This window comes from Terrapene carolina, unplaced genomic scaffold, assembly GCF_002925995.2.
Source record: "Terrapene carolina triunguis isolate 2854851 unplaced genomic scaffold, T_m_triunguis-2.0 Scaffold148, whole genome shotgun sequence".
Taxonomy (NCBI): domain Eukaryota; kingdom Metazoa; phylum Chordata; order Testudines; family Emydidae; genus Terrapene; species Terrapene triunguis.
The window spans coordinates 6484968-6505729 of NW_020664499.1; the positions used below are offsets into that span (position 1 = coordinate 6484968).

The 20762-nt window shown below is 46.4% G+C and overlaps 2 protein-coding genes across 3 annotated transcripts; both read left to right on the forward strand.

The window, feature by feature from the left end:
- The first annotated feature begins 481 nt into the window (after positions 1 to 481).
- On the forward strand, positions 482 to 3811 carry LOC112106611 (dual specificity protein phosphatase 13-like). 2 transcript variants are annotated; one of them, XM_024199968.1, is made up of 4 exons: positions 482 to 683; positions 1020 to 1237; positions 2736 to 2784; positions 3485 to 3572. In XM_024199968.1, exons 1-4 carry the CDS (start codon positions 517 to 519, stop codon positions 3486 to 3488), a joined length of 438 nt encoding a protein of 145 aa, XP_024055736.1. In that variant the 5' UTR covers positions 482 to 516; the 3' UTR covers positions 3489 to 3572. The 2 variants fall into 2 exon arrangements, with proteins under 2 accessions (XP_024055736.1, XP_024055735.1); XM_024199967.1 differs by lacking the exon at positions 2736 to 2784 and having other exon boundaries at positions 3485 to 3811.
- Positions 3812 to 9491: 5680 nt separating this feature from the next.
- Positions 9492 to 20036, forward strand: LOC113406908 (dual specificity protein phosphatase 26-like). The gene is made up of 3 exons (XM_026653777.1): positions 9492 to 9671; positions 16570 to 16787; positions 19079 to 20036. Exons 1-3 carry the CDS (start codon positions 9523 to 9525, stop codon positions 19288 to 19290), a joined length of 579 nt encoding a protein of 192 aa, XP_026509562.1. The 5' UTR covers positions 9492 to 9522; the 3' UTR covers positions 19291 to 20036.
- The last annotated feature ends 726 nt before the right edge of the window (positions 20037 to 20762 follow it).

Consider the following 20762-nt stretch of genomic DNA (forward strand, 5'->3'; position numbering starts at 1 on the left):
GGTGCTCCAGATGGGGAGATCAGACGAAGCACTAACGACAAATATACTCTTCTTTAGCTCACTGTGGCTTAAAATATTTTCCCTACTTTAAATGATAATTGCACTGATTAGCCTTTGCTTTTTAGTGTTGTTTAGGGTGACCAGATGAGGGGAAGAAAATATCGGGACACTTGGGGGTGGGGGTGCCCGCTGGCAGAACAACAACAACAGAAAAAGGCGAGTCCTGCCGGCTGAGCAAAAAAAAAAACCCCAGTGCTGCCGGTAGATATCGGGACATTTTATCAGGACGTCTGGTCACCCTAGTGCTGATGATCATTTAATGGCTGTCTTGGAAGATACGGCTACTGCGTTTCTTTTACAGTATGTTGAACGGGATATTACCATGCTGCTGATCAGCACCTGTTTCCACTAGTCTCCATGAATGAAAATGACAGCTGGGAATGTTGGCAAAATTCAAGTAAACAAGGCAGCATTGGTTCAGTTTCTCAGATTTCTGAGAGCAAAGTTTCTGTTTGAATGACAATGGCTGAAGGGGATGTGTTGCTCACAAAGGACCCTGAAGGTTCTGAGACATGTACAGCTGAGGTCCCTACAGTGAAAGATATAGAGCAGCTTTTGAATACTGGATTATCTTCTTGTAACCATACTGATGAAGTATGGCCTAACCTCTTCTTAGGAGACCTGTAAGTATAACTTTATGGAATGGCTCAGTAGAATTTAAGAGCAACACAGTACTTTTTGCCTCTTTCAGACTGCTATAATTCTGGTGCTCCTGTTTATTGTGAGCATGGCTTATGAATATTGCATTGAGGCAGTTCTTGGTTGTGTTATTTGATGACGGTTTGAACAGTGCAGTCCTTAAAATCTATTTTGGATAAAATTATGATTGGGTAGTTAATTGTTGTGTAGTCTGGAGAAACGATGTCTTAATTTCTGCCCTAGAAAATGCAACCACAAAAGTTTTCCTACTCTGTAAATATCTCTGCAAATCTATTTGTTTATGTTTGTCTTTTCCTTAGAGTTACAGCTCACAACAGATTTGGTTTATGGAAGATGGGCATTACTCATGTTTTAAATGCTGCCCATGGCACAATGTTTTGCCAAGGAGGCCAAGACTTTTATGGCACTACCATTGATTACTATGGCATACCAGCCTATGATCTTCCAGACTTCAACATAAGCCAATACTTTTTCTCTGCAGCAGAGTTTATACATAAAGCCTTGAACACACCAGGAGGTATGAAATCATTGCTGTTCAGTTTGGTATTAGATTACATGCTATTTTGACAGGTTGGTCCCGCAAGTTTGGTCAACAACCACATCTGGAGGGTGATACCCACTAACTCATGGTCACCTGCTCACTCTCTGGAGCACTCACCACCCACTCTTTGGAGGGTGAGTGCAACCTGTGCTCAGCACCTTTTCCTTCCCAGCCCCAGTATCTCAGAAGAACCAAGGGAGGATGCAGAGAAGTGGAGGGGAGAAAAAAGACCCAACTTACAGTAGAAAGGATGAGGAGAGATTGGGGTAGAAAATAAAGGAGAGAAAAATCAAGGTGAAAATAGCTGGGAAGAAAGGCTGAATCTAGAAGAGGAAATATGAACATTTAAAATGGATACAAATTACTGACACCATGAATCCTGCTGAGAGCAAAGAAACAATACTAAAATATATAGAAAGAACGTATGAGGCTAGGACAAGAAAGGGGAAAGGAGGGGGAAAGAATAAGGATGCATAGCTAAAAGACATTTACAAAGGTAGCCCTGTTTTAAACCTATTATTTTGTAACGTGATTTCATAGAATCCTAGGACTGGAAGGGACCTCAAGAGGTTATCTAGTCCAGTCCCCTGCACACATGGCAGGACTGAGTATTCTCTGGACCATCTCTGACAGGTGTTTTGGCCTGATGTATTCATTTTCTGTATGAAAAGCTCATAGACATGGTCCAAGAGGGATAAAAACATAAGAACAGCCATAGTGGGTCAGACCAATGGTCCATCTAGCTCAGTATCCTGGCTTCAGACAGTGGCAAATGCCAGGTGCTTCAGAGGGAATGAACAGAACATGCGATCATCGAGTGATCTTTTCCCTGTTGTCCACCCCCCACTTGTGGCAGTCAGAGGCTAGGGACACCGAGAGCATGGGGTTGCATCCCTGACTATCTTGGCTAATAGCCATTGATGGATTTATCCTCTATGAACTTATCTAGTTCTTTTTGAACCTGGTTATAGTTTTGGCCTTCACAACATCCCCTGGCAACAAGTTCCACAGGTTGATTGTGCATTGTGTGCTGCCCCTGTGTTTTGTTTATTTATTTTTATTAGTCATGCTTATATTCAGCCTTAGCTGGTCTGTTGTCTCACTGTATTATATATTGTAAAAAATACATTTTTAAATAAACACAAATGTGTAAAAAGACAGACAGCCTTATCCGACAGCCCTTACTCGTGTGAGGAGTCTCATTCATTGCTAAGGAATTCTTCCAATGTGAGTAAGGGCTGCAGGATTGGGCCATGAAGGATAACACTCCGCACTACAGAAACCTTCAATGCATTGTACAAAATCTAGTGAATAACCTCTTTGTACAGTGCCTAGAATAAATGGGCTGGGACCCTAGGCACTACCGCAATAGAATAACAATTAACAACAGTCCACAAAAAGCAGATCCTCATCTGGTGGCAATATACCTCTTATTTATCTTGTAGTTTAACTTGTGTTTTCTCCATCCATCCAGGCCCAATCCTACAACCCTTATTTATAGGAGTAGCCCCCATTGATTTCAAGTAAGCATGGTCTACATTCTTTGTTCCTAGATGTATATATTTACATTTAGCCATATTAAAACGCATACTGTTTGCTTAAGCCCCAATTTACCAAGTGATCCAGATCGCTCTAAATCAGATTTAGAGAACCTGTCCTCTTCATTATTTACCACTCCAATTTTTGTGTCATCTGCAAACTTTATCAGTGATGATTTGGGTCATGGATAAAAAATGTTAAATAGAACAGGGCAAACAACGAATGCCTGCGGGACCCCACTGGAAACACACCCGCTCAGTGACAATTCCCCACTTCTATTACATTTTGAGAGCGAGCAGTAGCCAGTTTTAATCCATTTAATGGGTGACATGTTAATTTTATATCATTCTTGGTTTTTTTAAATCAAAATGTCATGTGATACCTAGTCAAACACCTTGCAGAAATCTAAGTATATTACATCAACACTATTACCTTTATCAACCAAATTTGTAATCTTATCAAAAAGAGATATCAAATATGAATAAATATTACTTTTGTGAGCAGGATTGAACTCCAGATTATTAGCAGTTCATATGATGTATCTACCAGGGTTAGAAATCAAACTTGTTAACCTAACTACTTTGTTCAGAGTCTCTGGGATTTTTTCTCCCCTTTAATTTAAACTTCATCTGACATATTGCTGATCTTCCATAGGCATAACTTGCTTTCATTTTCTCTTACTAGGTAAAATTTTGGTGCACTGTGCGGTTGGAATAAGCAGGTCAGCTTCTTTGGTGTTGGCATATCTCATGATAAATCATCACCTCCCGTTAATCAAAGCCATCAAAGCAGTGAAGGAACATCGATGGATTTCACCCAATAGAGGGTTTCTAAAACAGCTGCGAAATTTGGACATTCAGCTACGGCAAACAAGAGGCTGTTGATCAGTGAATAGATCCAAAATATCTTTAAATCACTTTTTAAATGTCTAGGAATGTTCTCATGAAGATTTGGTCTTATTAAATTGCACTTATTAAATGTATCTATTAGCAATACACATTGGCAACAAATAAAAATATATACTAGAAAACAAACAAATGATTGTAATAAACAGTAATTTAAGTGATTTTGGGGGGGGGGGGAGTACCTCAGGCTCTCTAAGAAGAGCACAGCTCTTTCTAGCTTATGCCTCATCTACACTAGGAGCACAAATTAGTCATTACATATCTGTCCCCAGTGTGGTTACAACATGGTTCCATTGTGTAGTCTAGATGGTCTGGGCAGTCCTTGAGCTGTGCTAATGCCTTGGACATGCCCAAGGATTTTATTTACTTGTGCAATACAGTTGCGGTCTCATCTACATTAAAAACTGGGAGCATGTTGTAACCTGGTCCCCTGACTTGTCTACAACTGTAGTGTATATGGGCCCATGGCTACAGTTTCTCATTGTGCTTCCCACTTTCAGTGATGATGGAAGCTTCTCAGAAGTCCACCCAATACACTCATGTAAATTTCAGTAACATTCAGCATTCACTATTGCTCTTGCAAGGTACTTGATTGTTCTGCTGATAGTTCACTTGAGGCAAACAGCATTAGTGAGAACTTTCCCCACTCTGTCTCAGCAACTTCCTGAAATTGTCCTAAGACATGCGGGCAACTAAATAGCTGTCAGAGTGATGACTCGGGCATTGCCAATTTGGTGGCTCTTCCAGCAAACCCTTACTTGTGTATACAGTTTGCAGAGAATAGGATGTAGGAAATTACATTTGGTCCTGCTTTGAGCAGGGGGTTGGACTAGATGACCTCCTGAGGTCCCTTCCACCTCTGAGATTCTATGATTATAATAGGTGTTATATCTTCAGAATGCTTCAGAATGGGTGTGAGGATTAACTCATTAATCCTCACACCCATTTTAAAGATGGGAAAACTGAGGTAGTGAGTGTGATGGGGTGTTCACTCTGAAGGGGTTAATGGAGGTAGTGAGTGTGATGGGGTGTTCACTCTGAAGGGGTTAATGGGGGTAGCGAGTGTGATGGGGTGTTCACTCTGAAGGGCTTAATGGAGGCCAAATCACGAAGAGGACGGTGTGGTTCCTGGAGCAAGAGAGGTGCTGCAGACCAGAAAGAGAGACAGAGTGATGTTATGCAACGACAGGAAGGAGCATAGACCTCGCGAGCTAATCAACAGGGTGGCCAGGCAGAGGCGCCAGCCTAGTAATGAGTGGAGCACCCCATGAGTTTAAGCTACTTGCTCAATTTAACCAGAACTCAGAAGTTTCCAACTCCCCCTCCCGTGTTATACCATTAATCCACACTGCTCTAGAAGCACTGATGAGTATACTTGATGTTAGCATCTCCCTTTTCCCTTCCTCCCCATCCCTTCCCAGGCCCCTCTTAGCTGCTGCTCCCCTCCACCAACAAAACCAGACCACAGCCCAGTCAGGCAAGCGCTAGACCCTCTCCCCGTTTGCTAGAACACATTCCCCACAATTTGATACCTAATTTCACTTCGGTTCTTTCCTGGTCTCCAGCTTGAGCCGCAAGCACAGGCCGCCTCCTTCTCTCTGGTTCTGGGTCAGGACTGGAACTGGTAGCAGGGAAGGTGTGTAAGGTTAAGACTCTGCTGAAACAAGTTATTGTCTTGCTTCCCAGCTGCTTGAGACTGTTCCTGGGCGTGCTCCCAAGCATCCATGCTTAACCCTAGTGCCTTGTCTATGTGCAAAGTTTCACTGGTTCAACTTTAAATCAGTTTTAAAACCAATTTAGTTAAACTGGAGCAAAGAGACTCAATTTGAGACTCAATTTGATTTAAACCTGGTTACATACAATGTAGCCTAATAAGACACTAAGTTCATTTAAATCATTAGTTAAGATAAACTGATACAAACCAGGTTTAAATCAAAGTAAGGGTGTCCACATAACATTCTGTACCATTGGTTTAAAAAAAAAAATATCACACTTTTAGCTACAAACTATACCATTTTGAATATAAAGGTATTCAAATTTGGCACCGCCGATCTATCTGGAAATTAGCCAGTTACCTTCTGAAACAAAGCTAAATCTGCTTTTGTCCTTCATTACTTCAGAATGATTTATTAACTAAATGACCTTATAATAACTTTCCCCCACCAGATTAAGTAAACACATTTCTCCTTGTTTTTTTACTCTTGAAATATCAGGACTGATCAGTTCCCTGTCTTTGTTGCAGGTGATTTGCAAAATCTTTGGGGGACTTGAATAGTGGTAACTAAGCAGCTGCCTCTCTTCTATCCCACAGCTTTGTGAAACTTGATTCCTGGAGAGTCTAAGGAACTGCCCCACAGTTCGGACTGCAGGGGTGTGAATAGCAATGCGCAACAAAGTGCCATACTGTAACTCCCCTGTGCAGATGCTGCAGGTGAAAACTAAAAGGTTCCTAGTGCACGTTAATTGAGTTCTTTTCCAACAGGACTACATTAACGCAAACTGGACACCTTTTCATTTGCGCCTTCACCATCTACATGGGGAATTACAGCGCAGCACTTTGGTGCACTCTGCTATTCAGATCCCCATAGTCCGAACTGTGGGGCAGTGTAGACAAAGCCCGAGGCTTGGATCCTGATTCAACTCAGCACTACGCATATGCTTAAACCCATACCTTGTTTCAACATGAGCTCAATTGCTTTGCTGAATCGGGCTGTGAGTGCAGATCACAGCTTTGTGACATGACTATTCAGGTTCTCCAAAACCTTGCCAAGGAGCTCCATGGAATAGAAGGGGGGGCATTGCAAAGTTAAAAAAAAAAAATACGAGCGGAAAATGTTTTGAAAAACAGCAACTGCCTCAAGCCAACCTTTATACCTCACAAAGGAGCGGGGGGAAATGTCTTTGCTTTGAAGTTCTCCATTTGGATTAATGGGGATTTGTATGAGTCAATGTTTCATCATAATTTATCACTCATTCACATTACAATAGAATTCAGGCTTTAAGTCTTTGGAAGAGAAGGCATCAAAAATATAAAATATATGTGAGGGAAATAGTGTATCTTAATGGCTTTCGGCTGGACAGAATTACTCACATGAGTGAGATTAATGGAATTCCCTGTCAGAATAATGCTTTGCATGCTCCCTAACATCTGTCCCATGAAGTCACAGCTGCAGAAGTTGTTCCTGTTATAAATTAATATTTACTGTCCTGAAGAGTAGTTTCCTGAGTAGTGTAGATGAGAGAAGTACAAAGTGAAGCTGAGCTGGACTGGCATCCATACCAGAAATAACACAATGATGTTCTCCTGTCAGAAGAGCTGGTCAGTGAGAAATCATTATTTTTTATTTGCAAAGTCAGCATTTTATGCATTTACTATTTGCTCATAAAGGGCCCCATACTTACTAACACTGAGTATTGCCTTACCCCAGGAGTAGCTTTATTTATTGTAATGGCACTTCTTGTGGAATAAGGTACCAATCTACATGAGTAAGGGTGATAGAATCAGACCCATATTATTTTAAGGAGAGAAAACACCTTTCTGCAGCCTACTGGAAGAAAACAAACGTCCTCACTACCATTCATGACTACTCAAGGGCCAGGAGGTGATACTACATTACTAGTCTATACTCACCATTTCCCTCTAATAACTGGAAGACTGTTATTGCAAGTGACTGAATTTTGCAAATTAGCAGGCAAATGAACAAGACCATATATACCAAGTATACTGCACCACAGCTTGTACTTTGTTCATACTGGGTACCATTTTTAAAAGCATATAAATGACTGAGGAGCTCTTAAGTCACTTAGGAACATTTTGAAAGGTTCCTAGGTACCTAAAGATGTAGGTACCTAGTGGGGTTTTCAAAAGCACGTAACTTCCATCGATTTCAATGAGAGTTAGGTGCCCAGGTGCTTTTGAAAATCTCAGTAGGTGCCTATTTGCATCTTTAGGTGCCTAAATATCTCTAAAAACGTGACCCTTAGGCACTTCTGATAATTTTATACACAAGGCCAAATCCCATGAGGTGCTGACAACCTCTACTCCGCAGCCACTAACGTTAATGGGCACATGGAACTCCCTGCCCCAGCACTTAGAGTCACAGAGTCTAAGGCCAGAAGGGCCCACCAGATCATCTAGCCTGAGCTCTTGTATATCACAGGCCACCCAGCACCCGTACACTAAACCCAATAACCAAAATGAGACCAAAGTTTTACAGCCCACCAGAGATTAAACTGTTATATGCCACAGGCAAAAAATAGGAGGGATCAATCTGACCCAGGGGGAAATTCCTTCCCAACCCCACATATGGTGATTGGTTAGACCCTGAGCATATGAGCAAGAAATAGCCAGCTAAGAGAAATAATGCTTGGTGCCATCTCCGAGCCCTGACCCTCCCTGTCCAGTGTCCCATCTCCAAACATGGCCATCTCTGATGCTTCAGAGGAAGAAGACCAAAAACCAAAAATCCAACATGGGGAATCGGGTGTGTGTAGAAAATCCCTTCCTGACTCCTGCAGGTGACCAGATGACACCCTGCTGCATGAGCTTTAAGACCTAAACCATAAGGGACCTCCAGGACTGCTGAGCCCTGCTGCCACCATCAAAAGCAATCCTGTCATACAATCCCACTCATATGTTCTCTGCCCAGCCCTGCCCCAATCTGTTCTTTCTTTCCTTATTTCCTTTCTTTTATTTAAATACCCACTTCTTACTGCCCTGGGGTGTGCTTGGAGAAAAGAATCCAAAGCATACATTTATCAACTAAGCCCCACCCACAGGTAGGGCTATGCCAGAGGGAACAGTCAGGTCCTTTATAAAGAGTATATACAGGGAAATTCTCATCATCCCACACAAAACTCTGATAAACAGTCCCTGTATGGTTGCCCTGTTGATGGGGACCCTAGTTATACAGGATCCCACAATGAAGGAGGTTAGGTTGGCTCCCGCATTAGACAAGAGCTGGTGAAACGCAGGCTGCTTTTCTTGTGTTGGCCAAAACATTTTTCCCGTTGTATACAGTGGTTAAGTTCAGGACTGACTAGACACTCAGGATCTTTAGGGACTTTGGAAGTTCCTGGAAGGAGGCATGGCTGATCTCAGTTGTGATTATGGGAGCAAGCTGTGCTTTGTTAAACTTCACCAACCATGAGAGATGGGGTCAGAAACACAGGCGATGGGCTGGACGTTCCTCTGAGTTTCCTGCATTTCCATTTGGGTGATTTGATGGGGTGGGTGTCATGCCTGTTTCTGGTTACTTCAGTCTCAGCAAAGCTCATTGTGATCATTAATTATTATTTTGTTGTTAAAGATATAGAAACTTGTAAGCATAGTGGTGACTAGTCCTTCTTAATTATATTTAGCTTAGATAGTCACATAAATCTCCAGTGGAAACTTACTGAAGTTTGTTTATTTTGGACCTTTCTCTAAAATGAACGGTCTCCCTGTTTTTAGTTGACTACCACTAATACTAGAACAGTGCTGGAGTAGAATGACAGTTCTTTTGCAGAGAGCTCTGGCTGATCCTCTGAGCTCCAGTAACATTGTTTACTTCGGGCATGCAGTGCAATACTGTGATTAACACTTGCTTATTGCATACTTTTGTGTCAGTTAAAGTTTCCATTCCAGCCCTGACATGGCGCCAAGTGAATCAGAGGGGCTGGAATAAGGCCTGCCATATTTGAAGAGATCCAGCTGCTTGGAAACATCAAGTGTCAGCAAAGAAAGCATAGTTCAGCAGGAGCTCCACTATCAATTCCTCAGCAACCGTATCCGACCGGGTCTCAGATAAGCTAAATCAATACATAACCAAAGGGTCAATGTCTGAAGACGGTCAGAACCTTCCAAACCATCAGCGTTTCCCATCTGCCACTCCTTCGGTCAAAGAGCTGGAGCATGTTTTGGACAGCTGCAGGATGGAATTAAATCATGTGGATGAAGTGTGGCCTAACCTGTATATAGAGGATATGTAAGTGTTATTTGAAAGTGTTATTTGACATTTATGATTGTCAATGTAAGCGGTCTCACTGTTTTACTTGGTGATATCTGTAAAACAACTAGTAGTTTTAAAATTGACTTTTAGATTAGAACTGGAGTGTGCATTACACACTAAAGAAAGTACTTACCATACCAAAGAATACAGTTAGAAAAGAATTCCCACATGCAATATTTTTCTCTATTATTTTATATAATTATTACAATTATTTTTAATGGATTTTACAAATACTACAAACAGTACATTCTCAAGTTGTGCATACAACTGTGACAGAGCTCTCTAAATTTGGTATAGAATATTTCTCATTTCATGAGACATGTTTTGTTTTTCAACAGATTTCCATGAAATGGATATTTTCACATTAAAAAAATTTAACATTCTAAAATTTGTTTTTAGAGCAAACTGATCTTCAGCTGGATTTTTTTGCTCACAAATATAACCATTTTTTAAATTAAACTGGACCCATTACTTTTGGTTAATAAGTTTGTGATGAAGCAGAGAAACTGCCTGCCAGCATGGCAGGGATTAAGGACAGCCTTTGGGCCCAGCTAAGCCTGCCGCCAATGCCAGGCCTGGAGAGGGTAGAAAAGGCTCAATTCAGTGCTGACTGGTGACAGGGCCGGTGCAAGGATATTTTGCGCCCTAGGCGAAACTTCCATCTTGCGCCCCCGCCCCCCTCCCCACATCGGTTCATTGAGGGGCAAATCCCAACGAGCCTTTATAGACTCCAGAGGCCAGCCTGCCCAGGGGCCAGCCATGCCCAGGAGCTGCTCACCAGACCAGGTTCCCCCCTCCCCGCCCCCTGAACTCCCCTGGAGGATGCACAGCCGACCCGCGAGCCCTCCCCACCCCACCCCGGCGGCCCCCGCCCTAAGTCCACTCACTGGCTTTGCCGGGCTTGGGCCTCTGCAGCAGCTCGGCAGGGAGGAGCCGCCTTCCGGGGGCACCGGAGAGCCAGAGCGTCCCGCTTGCGGCGGCGGTGAGCCCCAGCCATGGAGGAGCCGGCGCGGTGCAGGGGGGGCAGCAGCCCTGCAAAGGCGGCGGTGCAGCTAGCGGGGAGCATCCGACCCCTGCCCCTCCTGCTCAGGCTGCAGCTCGGCGCCCCCCAGGGGGCTCCTGCAGGCTGCAGCAGATGCATGCAGGCGCCAGCCCCCCCATGTGCCCCCCGGTTCCTCCCTCGCTGCGCTCGGGCTCTGCGGCTCCCGGGCATGTGAGCTGCCGCCGGGGCGCAGGGCCCTGAGCCTGCTCCGGGCGGTGCAGCAGGGGCTCACATGCCCAGGAGCCGCAGAACCCGAGCGCAGTGAGGGGGAAGCTGGGGGGTGCGCCTGCCCTGGCTATGACCCGCCCAGCACCCCACCCCCCCGGTGGCTCCTGTGGTGGATGCATGTGGGCGGCGACCCCCGTGTCCCCCCCGGCTCCTCCCTTGCTGCACTTGGGCTCTGAGGTTCCCGGGAGTGTTAGCCGCCACCGCTGCTGCCCCTCCCAGAGCAGGCTCAGGGCCCCGCGCCCTGGCGGTGGCTCACATGCCCTGGAGCTGCAGAGCCCAAGCGTGGCGAGGGGGGAACCAGGGGGCGCATGGGGGCCGCTGCCCGCATGCATCCGCTGCAACCTGCAGAAGCCCTCGGGGGGGGCGGGGCCGGGCCACAGCCTGGGCAGGAGGGGCAGGGGGTGCGGCTGCTCCCCACTAGCAGCACCACCGCCTTTGCAGGGCTGCTGCCCCCCTGCGCTGCGCCAGCTCCTCCATGTCTGGGGCTTGCCATCCCCGCAAGCCGAAGCTCTGGCTCTCTGGTGCCTCCTGAAGGCGGCTCCTCCCTGCCGAGCCAGGGCACCACTTTTTTAGGGTTACCATATTTCAATAATCAAAAGAGAGGATGGGGGGGAAAGCCCCACCCGAGCCCCACCCCCACCATCCACTCCCTCCCACTTCACGCCCCCCTCAGAACCTCCAACCCCCCCCCCGCTCCTTGTCCCCTGACTGCCCCCTCCTGAGACCCCCCCACACGAACTGCCCCCCTAGGACCCTACCCCCACCTGTCCCCTAACTGCCCAAACCCTTATCCACACCCTCGCCCCCAGACAGACCCCCAGGACTCCCATGCCCCATCCAATCACTCCCTGCCCCCTGATAGCCCCCCCAGAACTCCCGACCCATCCAACCCTCCCCCTGCTCCCTGATAGCCCCCCGGGACTCCCCTTACCACCATGCCACTTGAGCCGCTGGCCAAGCCAAACCAAACAAGCTGCTGAGCACACAGCCCCTCCCCCGCAGAGTGCTGGTGACACGACACTGAGGCAGGGGGAGCAGGGGAGGGGATCTGCCTGCTGGAGGCCAATGGGAGCAGCTAAATCAGGCCCAGGTGCCCAATCAGCCACGCCACACTCTGCGTGAGGGGAAAGGAGGGGAGGGAGGAAAAATCCCAGACGCCCCCAACCACTTGGCGCCCTAGGCGACCGCCTAGTTCGCCTAGTGGTTGCACCGGCCCTGACTGGTGAAGAGGCAGGAGCTAGCTACAGCCCTACCTGAAAGGAAGGATCACTAGCCTACAGGCCAAGTCAGCCACTATGGAGCATGTTCTGTCTCCCAGACAAGGGAGATTGCAGAGAAGAGCTAGGAGCCTCCAGTAACTGGGTGACTGCACCCCAGAGACATTGTGGGGTTTGGCTTCACCAAACTTACAGCCGCCCCACCTGAAGGAGTGTGGGAACATGGCAGGATGCAGCCCAAGATCCACGAGAAGGCGCCAAGGGAGGCAAGCCATCCCAACAAATTGGACTATATGGGCCATGCCCCAAACTGAAGGGACACTGGTAGGAAGTAGCCTAGGATTGCCAACTTTCTAATCGCACAAACCGAACACCCTAGCCTCACCCCTTCCCCGAGGCCCTGTTCACTACATTCCCTCTCCCTTGGTGGCTCGCTGTCCCCCATCCTCACTCACTTTCACTGGGCTGGGGCAGGGAGTTGAGGTGCAGGAGGAAGTGAGGGCTCCAGGGGTGGGGCCAGAAATGAGGGGTTCAGGGTGTGGGCTCTGGGGATGAGGGGTTTGGGGTCCAGGAAGGGGCTCCAGGCTGGGGGGTGGGGCCGAGGGATTCAGAATGTGGGAGGGGGCTGGGGTGTGGGAGGGGATATGGGATCTGGGCTGGGGGTGCGGGCTCTGCGCTGGGGCCAGGGATGAGGGATTTGGGGTGCAGGAGGGGGCTGCAGGTTGAGGCAGGGGATTGGGGTGCAGGAAGGGATAGGGGCTCTGGGATGGAGGGTTTGGAGTGCAGGAGTGGGCTCTGGGTTTGGAGGGGCGCAGGACTGGGGCAGAGGGTTGGGGTCCAGTGGGGTGAGGGCTCTAGCTGGAGGTGCAGGCTCTGGGGTGGGGCCGGAGATGAGGGGTTTGGAATGCAGGAGGGGGCTCCAGGTTTGGGGGTCTCAGGGCTGGGGCAGGGGCTCGGGATTGGGGCATGGGCTTACCTCGGGCAGCTCCTGGTCAGCAGTGCAGCGGAGCTAAGGCAGGCTACCTGCCTGTCCTGGCTAAGCACTGCATCCCAGAAGCAGCCAGCAGCAGGTCCGGCTCCTAGGCAGGGGGACCAGGAGGCTCCGTGTGCTGCTCGTGCCCAGAGGCAACGCCCCTCCCCCCCCAGCTCCCATTGGCCACGGTTCACAGCCAAAGGGAGTGCGGAGCCAGTGCTTGGGGTGGGAGCAGTGCAAGGAGCCCTGTGGCCCCCCCCCCAGCTAGGAACTGGACCTGCTGGCCGCTTCCGGGGTGCAACACAGTGCCAGGACAGGTAGGAACTAGCCTGCCTTAGACCTGCAGTACTGCTGTCCGAACTTTTAACAGCCCGGTTGGCAGTGCTGACCGGAGACACTAGGGTCCCTTTTTGACTGGGCATTCCGGCAACCCTAAAGTAGCCCAGGGCAGTGGATTTAGATTCCCTCCTTGGAATGCCCCCTGTTCAGGAGTCAACTCACACAGGGCCCTGGGCTGGGACCTGATGGAGTGGGAGGGTCTGGGACCCCTACCCCCCACAGTCTGAAAGACTGAGGCACTTTGACCAAGGAAACAAAGGGTTGGAAGTTGGGCACCCCAATCATTAGGCCACCCGGACCTACAAGCACCCTGTTACAAAGTTATTTTTGGAATATTTTTGCTCTATTTTGGAGCTGTGGTAGCTATCCCATTCTTAGACCTTGACTCAGCAAAGCACTTAAGCACATGCTTAACTTTAGGTATGTTCTTAAATACAATTGAAGTCAATAAGATGTAAGAATGTGCTTAAAGTTATACATGTGCTTTACCGCTTTGCTGAATCAAGGCCTTAAGATAGATGAAATTTTTCTTATAAGCCCAATTTAACCCTTTCCTACAGCTCCCCCAGAAGACTCTAACCTTCCTAACACTTTCTATGCTGCTTCTCAACTCTTCCCTAACTGCAAAATTTCTTATCTTATTTAAATACACACACTGACTTCTTTGCATTATAGCTTTAAAATAATCAACTATACAATCTGCACTGTTGGCCACAGAAATCCAGAAAAGAAAACATAAGTGTTTACTGCTTAGGAAGTATTTAAGTATGTGCTTTTCATGCTTAGTCCCAGTGGGCCTATTCCCATGCTTAATATTTGCTAGATCAAGGCATTTAAATTTCAAAGGTGGATAAATTAGGCCCTAACCAGAAAGCCCTTTGCATGCAGAACTCCCACTGGGGTTGATAAACATTCCATGCTCGGAGGGCTTCCTGATCTGGAATCGCAATAGAGAAGTGTCATTAGGGGCGGTACAACTGGGAGAGAAGGATTTCATTCCAGCCCTACAGAGGTCACCTGCACAAAGCCCTTTGACATGAATTTTGTGCAGGGTCGCTAGGATTTCACCCTGTATTTGCTTCTTTCTGATGCATAAAGAAACATTAATTTTGCCAACTGTGCAAGTCTAGAACCCTGTTTTTATATCAAACAGGTCCCCCTGCACCATCAACAGGCTTAAATATTTGGACATAGTAATCATGATAATTACCATAAGAGAAGGAAGGAGCTACTAGTGATTCTTTAGCCACATTTCCCTGTGATTATATTTGAAAACTGGAAGTATTAGCAATAATCGAACAGAGCATAAAATAATGAGCAAGCATGTGCTGGGGAAACAAGACCATATGTTTTAAAAATTGAAACAATACTTTATGTTTCAAATTCTGCAAGTGCAAATCATGAGTTCTAATCTGCTTTCCAAACCTGTTGGATTTGAGGCCAGTAATCCTGCAATGGTATAATGGAGGCCTTGTCATGCTGGCAACATGCCACAATTGGTGGCCATCTTCGTTGCATTTTTATTTTAAAATGCATTTATTTTGTTGAAGGGTTTAATAATGTCAGTGGAAATCTGTATTCTTTCAAGAGCATTTTTAAAAAATCCCTGGTTTCCATTCACAGTTGAGAACAGTGTCTGTGTGTGCTCCGCAAAGATCCAACAGCAGAAAGGGCTGAGCAGCTGAACAAGGCAGCAGATCTTGAATATCGAAGAAGAACACAGAGTTATTTAAAAATTGAAATGAGTAAAAAGCAAAACTACAGAGTTTAACTGGAATTTATCAAGAACTGCAGACAGGATTTTTCCCCTCTATTGAAATCAGTGGGACCATTTGCACAAGCATCAACTATTCTCTGGAGTAAGCACCTTCTTAGGAGGGGAAGAGAAAGAAATAGAGGGCTTTGAAGTTAGAGCCCAAGTCCACTAGAGTCAATAGAAGTCTTTCCACTGAGTTCAATAGGCTTTGGATCAGGCCCTTTCTGAGCAAGCCTGTGTCAGTGGAGATTAATTAGCATCTGAACGGTGCCATACGGTACAGTAGTCCGTAGCGCTATCATAGATTTACAGTTTTGATGGCCTGTTTCCTGGGAATTAGCCCTGTATAATCACCCAGGAGGCTGCTTGGCAAGCGGAAATGAAAGAACAATCTAGAGTTAAGACTATATTTTGCTAATAAAGCCTTTTTCATCTTGAAAACTAGCTTCCAAATTTCTTATCTCATACTGTGCAAACAACCTGAACCTCTCTCCTTTAAAGCAGAATACTAATGGCTGCCTGCTATATGCTGCCGTTCATCACAGAGGATCCTAAGTGCTCAACAAACTGACTATTTACATTGATGTACATGCATCACCCATAGTGAAATGCAGTGCCCTTTGGAGTGGAAGGCTGAAGGCCTTGAACAGTGCAGAGGAATGCTGCACAACAGTTCAGGGCAAAACAGGAAGAATGCCTTCCACAAATGAATCTAGCTGCTGAATTTTAAGCAGGCAGAATGTAATTAACCATTGGAATTTAGCCAGGTTCCATGGGCTAACACCCCTAGTCCTGCAAAAATGCATTCGGAAATTATTACAGATCGAGGCAAAATGGCTGCAGACTAAACTAAAAGCTTGACTATGTCCTTTCAATCTGAACCCATTCGTGAAGTGAACCTCCTTGTCAAGCGCTCAGGGCCAACAAAACCCCTTGACTTCAGTGGGAATGAAGGCAGCTTTGCATCTCTCAGGATTGGGCTTTTAATTCTCATTAAAACTCATAGGAACTTACACAGAGAGAGAGAGAGAGAGAGAGAGAGAGAAGAGGTTATTTTCGTAGACATGAAATCTCTTTTCATATTTACATGCAATTGCATATTTTCTATGTGCAGCTCCTATGTGATCATCAGATTAGAAATCACAACTTTCTGTCTCATGCTTGGTGTTATGCCATGCAAACAACAGATCTCCGAGTGTAACAGGTCCTGAACTGTTCAGTGACATTCAGTCTCAATAAGAGGCATCAAGGACTTGACCACATCAAACTCTTTCATTTAATACTTTTCCTTGTGACCTTTTATACCTAATTCTTGGTAGCTTGATTGCACATGACAAGGAAGAACTGAGGAAACTTGGCATCACCCATGTACTGAATGCGGCACATTCCACATGGGAAAGTAAAGGAGACCAAGCCTTCTATGGCCAGGAAATCCATTATTGTGGAATAGCTGCAGAAGATTCAACTAATTTTAACCTGAGTGAGCATTTCTACCCTGCCTCAGAGTATATTAATAAAGCACTGAGTGCTCTGAACGGTAAGTGCCTCTCTTGATAATACTCTGTGCTTATGTAGTACTTTTATCCCAGGATCATCAGCTGCCATACAAACATTACCCAACACCACTGGGAGACAGACTACCAAAGCGCACTCACCTCTGGAGTGCCTCCAAGTGGCAGAGTGTGGAATCACAGTCCTTTTCTTGGCCCCCGCAGGCCAGCCTTGCTGTGTCTTCAATGGCTTGGCCCTCTGGCCAAGTCACAAAGTCTGAATGAACCCCTTCCAGGGTATTAAAGAGTCCAATAAATAAATGGTCTATTTTGCCCTCACTAGGGTCTTTAGCCCTGGCTCTGGACCCTTTAAATTCAGCCCTTTGTTCAGGCTCCCAAATAAGCTCCATCCCTTTCTTGGGGTTTACATCACTTTACCTGTAGCCAGTAAGGGAACCCGTGCCTGCCCATTACTCTGGGTTTCCAGCCCAGGAACCCAGTAAAGAGCCACCACGTATTGCTCAATCCAGTTAGTTGCCACTTGTTCCCTGGGCCTCTTCCTAACTGTATCCTTGAGCTTCACCCTTAGCTCAGGGTTAAGGTTCTCATGTCCTCTCTCCTCTGGAAACCCAGCTATGCACAATGCAGCCAGAACCAAAAACTCTGGTTATCTTTCAACCTCCTTTGGCCAGAGGGGCGCACCTTTCCTCATCCCTCTGGTCCCAGCCAGGAACTGGCTTACTACAGACCTGCAGCTCCTTTCATCTGGGCCAGCAGGGCCCTGATGGGCTGTCTCCCTTTAGAGATGGGAGGAAAATGGGACACCAAGAGGTTAAATAGCACACACAAAGTTACACAGCAAGTCAGTGGCAAAGCTAGGCATCCAGGCTCCACATGGGCCCCCTTGTAATCACTAGACCAGCTTCTCTTTTTTGAACAGAAGGAAAAAGGCCTACGGAGGATGATGCTGTAGTTTAGAGAGTGGTTAATATATAACAGCTGGGATATGATGGCACCAGTGTTCTGCGTTGATTCATCAGAAAGCAAATGCACATGAATCACTCCTTCTCTGACTACAAAACAGCCAAGAGCAGATGTTGCAATAAGGTGATGTTGTGATACCAGCTATCACAGAGAGATGTGTCAATGAGCCATTGACAAGGTCCAGGGTCATGCTGTTTCCTTCTGTTATAAATCCATCAGGACACAGGCCAACATTACCAGTAATTACTGTTCGCTTATGGAATGGATCACTGTACTATTTAGAGGGCTAGATTCACCCCAGCTAACATCAACTGCACCTCCAAGAGCCAACGGTGGAGCTGTACTTCAGAGCAGATTCATCCCAAAGGAGAAAGCAGACAGTGTTTCCCCTTCCCTCCCCCCCGCGCCCCCCCACCCCCCGTGACCTTCCTCAAAAGGAGCCACCAGGGAAGGCAGTTGTAGATTCTGACAGAGGCTTCAGTAGGGATGTGCTGAATAAACACACCTCCCTGCAACCCTAGACACACCCAATTCTCCAACCACCACAAGCTTAGTTTTGGGCCATGATAGCTCCTTTTAGGCCCGTTAATGGAAGGTAGGTTGGGGCTACTTTCTGCCGGCACTGTCTCCCCTGCCCTCTGAGAGGATTTTCTGCCTCAGGGGCCATGCTCCGTAGAAGATGATGTGAATCAGGAGGGAATCTACCTCAGAGATACCTAATATCTCGTGGACTCTGAAGTCTGAACCCCTCTATTTAGTAGGAGTCCTCTTGCATGCTGCCAGATTGCACTAGCTATGGTGAAACACAATAGGCACTGGCTCTGTAAGGCCAGTATAAAAACCTGTGTGACCCAGTTGCATCTTGAGTGCCATACTTTTTTTTAAAACACCCATGAGAGGCACCATATGGTAAGCACTGACCTCTAGTTATCCACAGGAAATGTTTGGCACAGGCAGCAGCAGCAGCACTACAAGCTTCTCCTACAATACCCCTACAATATTCCTCAGTGCCTTTATTGAGGGAATGCCTCTGGATTTGAAAGCATTGACGATGCTTTCAATGAGTACTTGGCTTCTCTGCCAACAATGCCACATAATAGCGCTGCATTTTGAGCAGGAGATACTTGTTCAGAATTAACTTGCCTGAGACCCACGACCTATTTCATATACTGGAGGATGAATAACGATCACATTAGAATGGTTTTTGGTCATTGACCCGGGATGTATTCAAAGCAGTGTCCAAGAGGTGAAAACTAGGGTAGTCCATGATCAACGTGCTGAGCGGCCCAAGACTCATTGTGACACTTCTGAGCAGACTGGAGCAGCACAATTCATCTTTGTTTCTCTTTTTCAGGAAAGATCTTAGTTCACTGTGTTGTTGGTAAAAGCAGATCTGCCACCTTGGTGCTGGCTTACCTTATGATCTACCATCACTTCTCACTGACCGATGCTGTCCAACGTGTCATCCAGTACCGAGCCATTTCACCAAACCGAGGGTTCCTGAAACAGCTACAGGACCTAGATGTTGAATTGCGAGACAGGACAAACCTGTGTGAACTCTTATAATATGCGGGGAAGAAAAAAGATCAATAGTGACTACAAAATATGAAGTGCCCCACAGTGTTAAAGGAAGTAAAAAGATTAAATGAATCTGAACCAAAATTCTAGTACCAAAGCCTACCTCTCTCCAAAATTTTGTGATGGGGGATCTCATAATCTGAACTTGGATCTGGCTCTGAATTTCACATCTTATCTCCTCTCTCCCTCAAACTGGCTTAACTCTAACCTTGATCTGAATAATCCTGATCTTTGGGATAATTGTCACCTATTGAGTCTCCATTTGTATCTGCTGCCCTTCTGGGATTGATCCCATATTTCGCAGTAATCCTGGCTGAAGAGAACCCTGCAACAACCCTAATTCTTGGTCAGGTGCAGTTTGCTTTAGCTGATATTAGAGATGGGTAGCTCTCCTCTCATGGAGTTTGAGGATGTGCCACTTTTGTGTGTGTGTGTGAATGTTTGGTTTTTCTACAATTTAAACCCATGGCTTCCCCATTTCCCACCCCCGCTCCCCCAAAGGAAGAGTCAATTCAAAAAGGGAGGAGGAAATGAATTTCTCTGTAAATGACAGCATTTATGCTCTATATTAAGGAGAGAAAAATCTATCAAATGCTAGGCTGGCCTGAGTGGACGCCTTGCAAGCTACAACTGCACTGTACTTACATCTTTTACAAATCAGAGACTCTCTCCTCCCCTCTTTTTTTTTTTTTTTTTTACCCTTGTGCTGTATTTTCTTGGTACTCTGTCCATTGTCTGTTCCATTTTCCCCTAGGGATATTTTTCCTCGCTCCCATTTTCCACTCCTTTTCCAGCCTCTCTTTCACATTTGAACCAAAACTTGCAAACTCACAGGGTTCTCGTGGATTTGAAATGTCAAACAACTTGACTCATCCCTGGTTAACGTGGGCCTGGAACAACCCTCCATGTACTCACCCGGGGGTATTTCCATGGGTAGTTCTTTTGCTGGCAGTGTTTCTGCCTTGGCACTGCCCCAGCACCTTATAGAAGCCCCTTCATTGTGACTTCATGGAGTTTTAGGGGTGGAGCTGGGGAGTGGCCACATGCTCCTTGGCACCATCCAGAGCAGCCTGCCCAGATTTCTGCATTAAATTGTATTCACTTTCTCTGTCTCCTTTCTGTGCCTGCTGCTCAGCAACTGCAGGGAGACTCTGCCAGTACCAGTGCTGTGATGTCACAGAAAACCACACAAGGATTCAGAGGTGGAAGGGAGTCTCTTTCCCATGAATCACTAGGATCTATGAGGTTGGGATGACTCCTCCGCACCCTATTAGGCACAACTGACAGGAAACTCTGCAAGTGGAACCTTAGGGAATTTTCTCTCTTCTCTTGTGGACTTCTCCCTGGAAGAGGCTGGGTTGGCCCACAAATAGCCTGGAACTCACACCTTCTGATTGTCCATCAAATCCTGAGATTGCTGCAGTCTGCATTGTGCAACTACTCTAGCCCTGTGTCTGGTT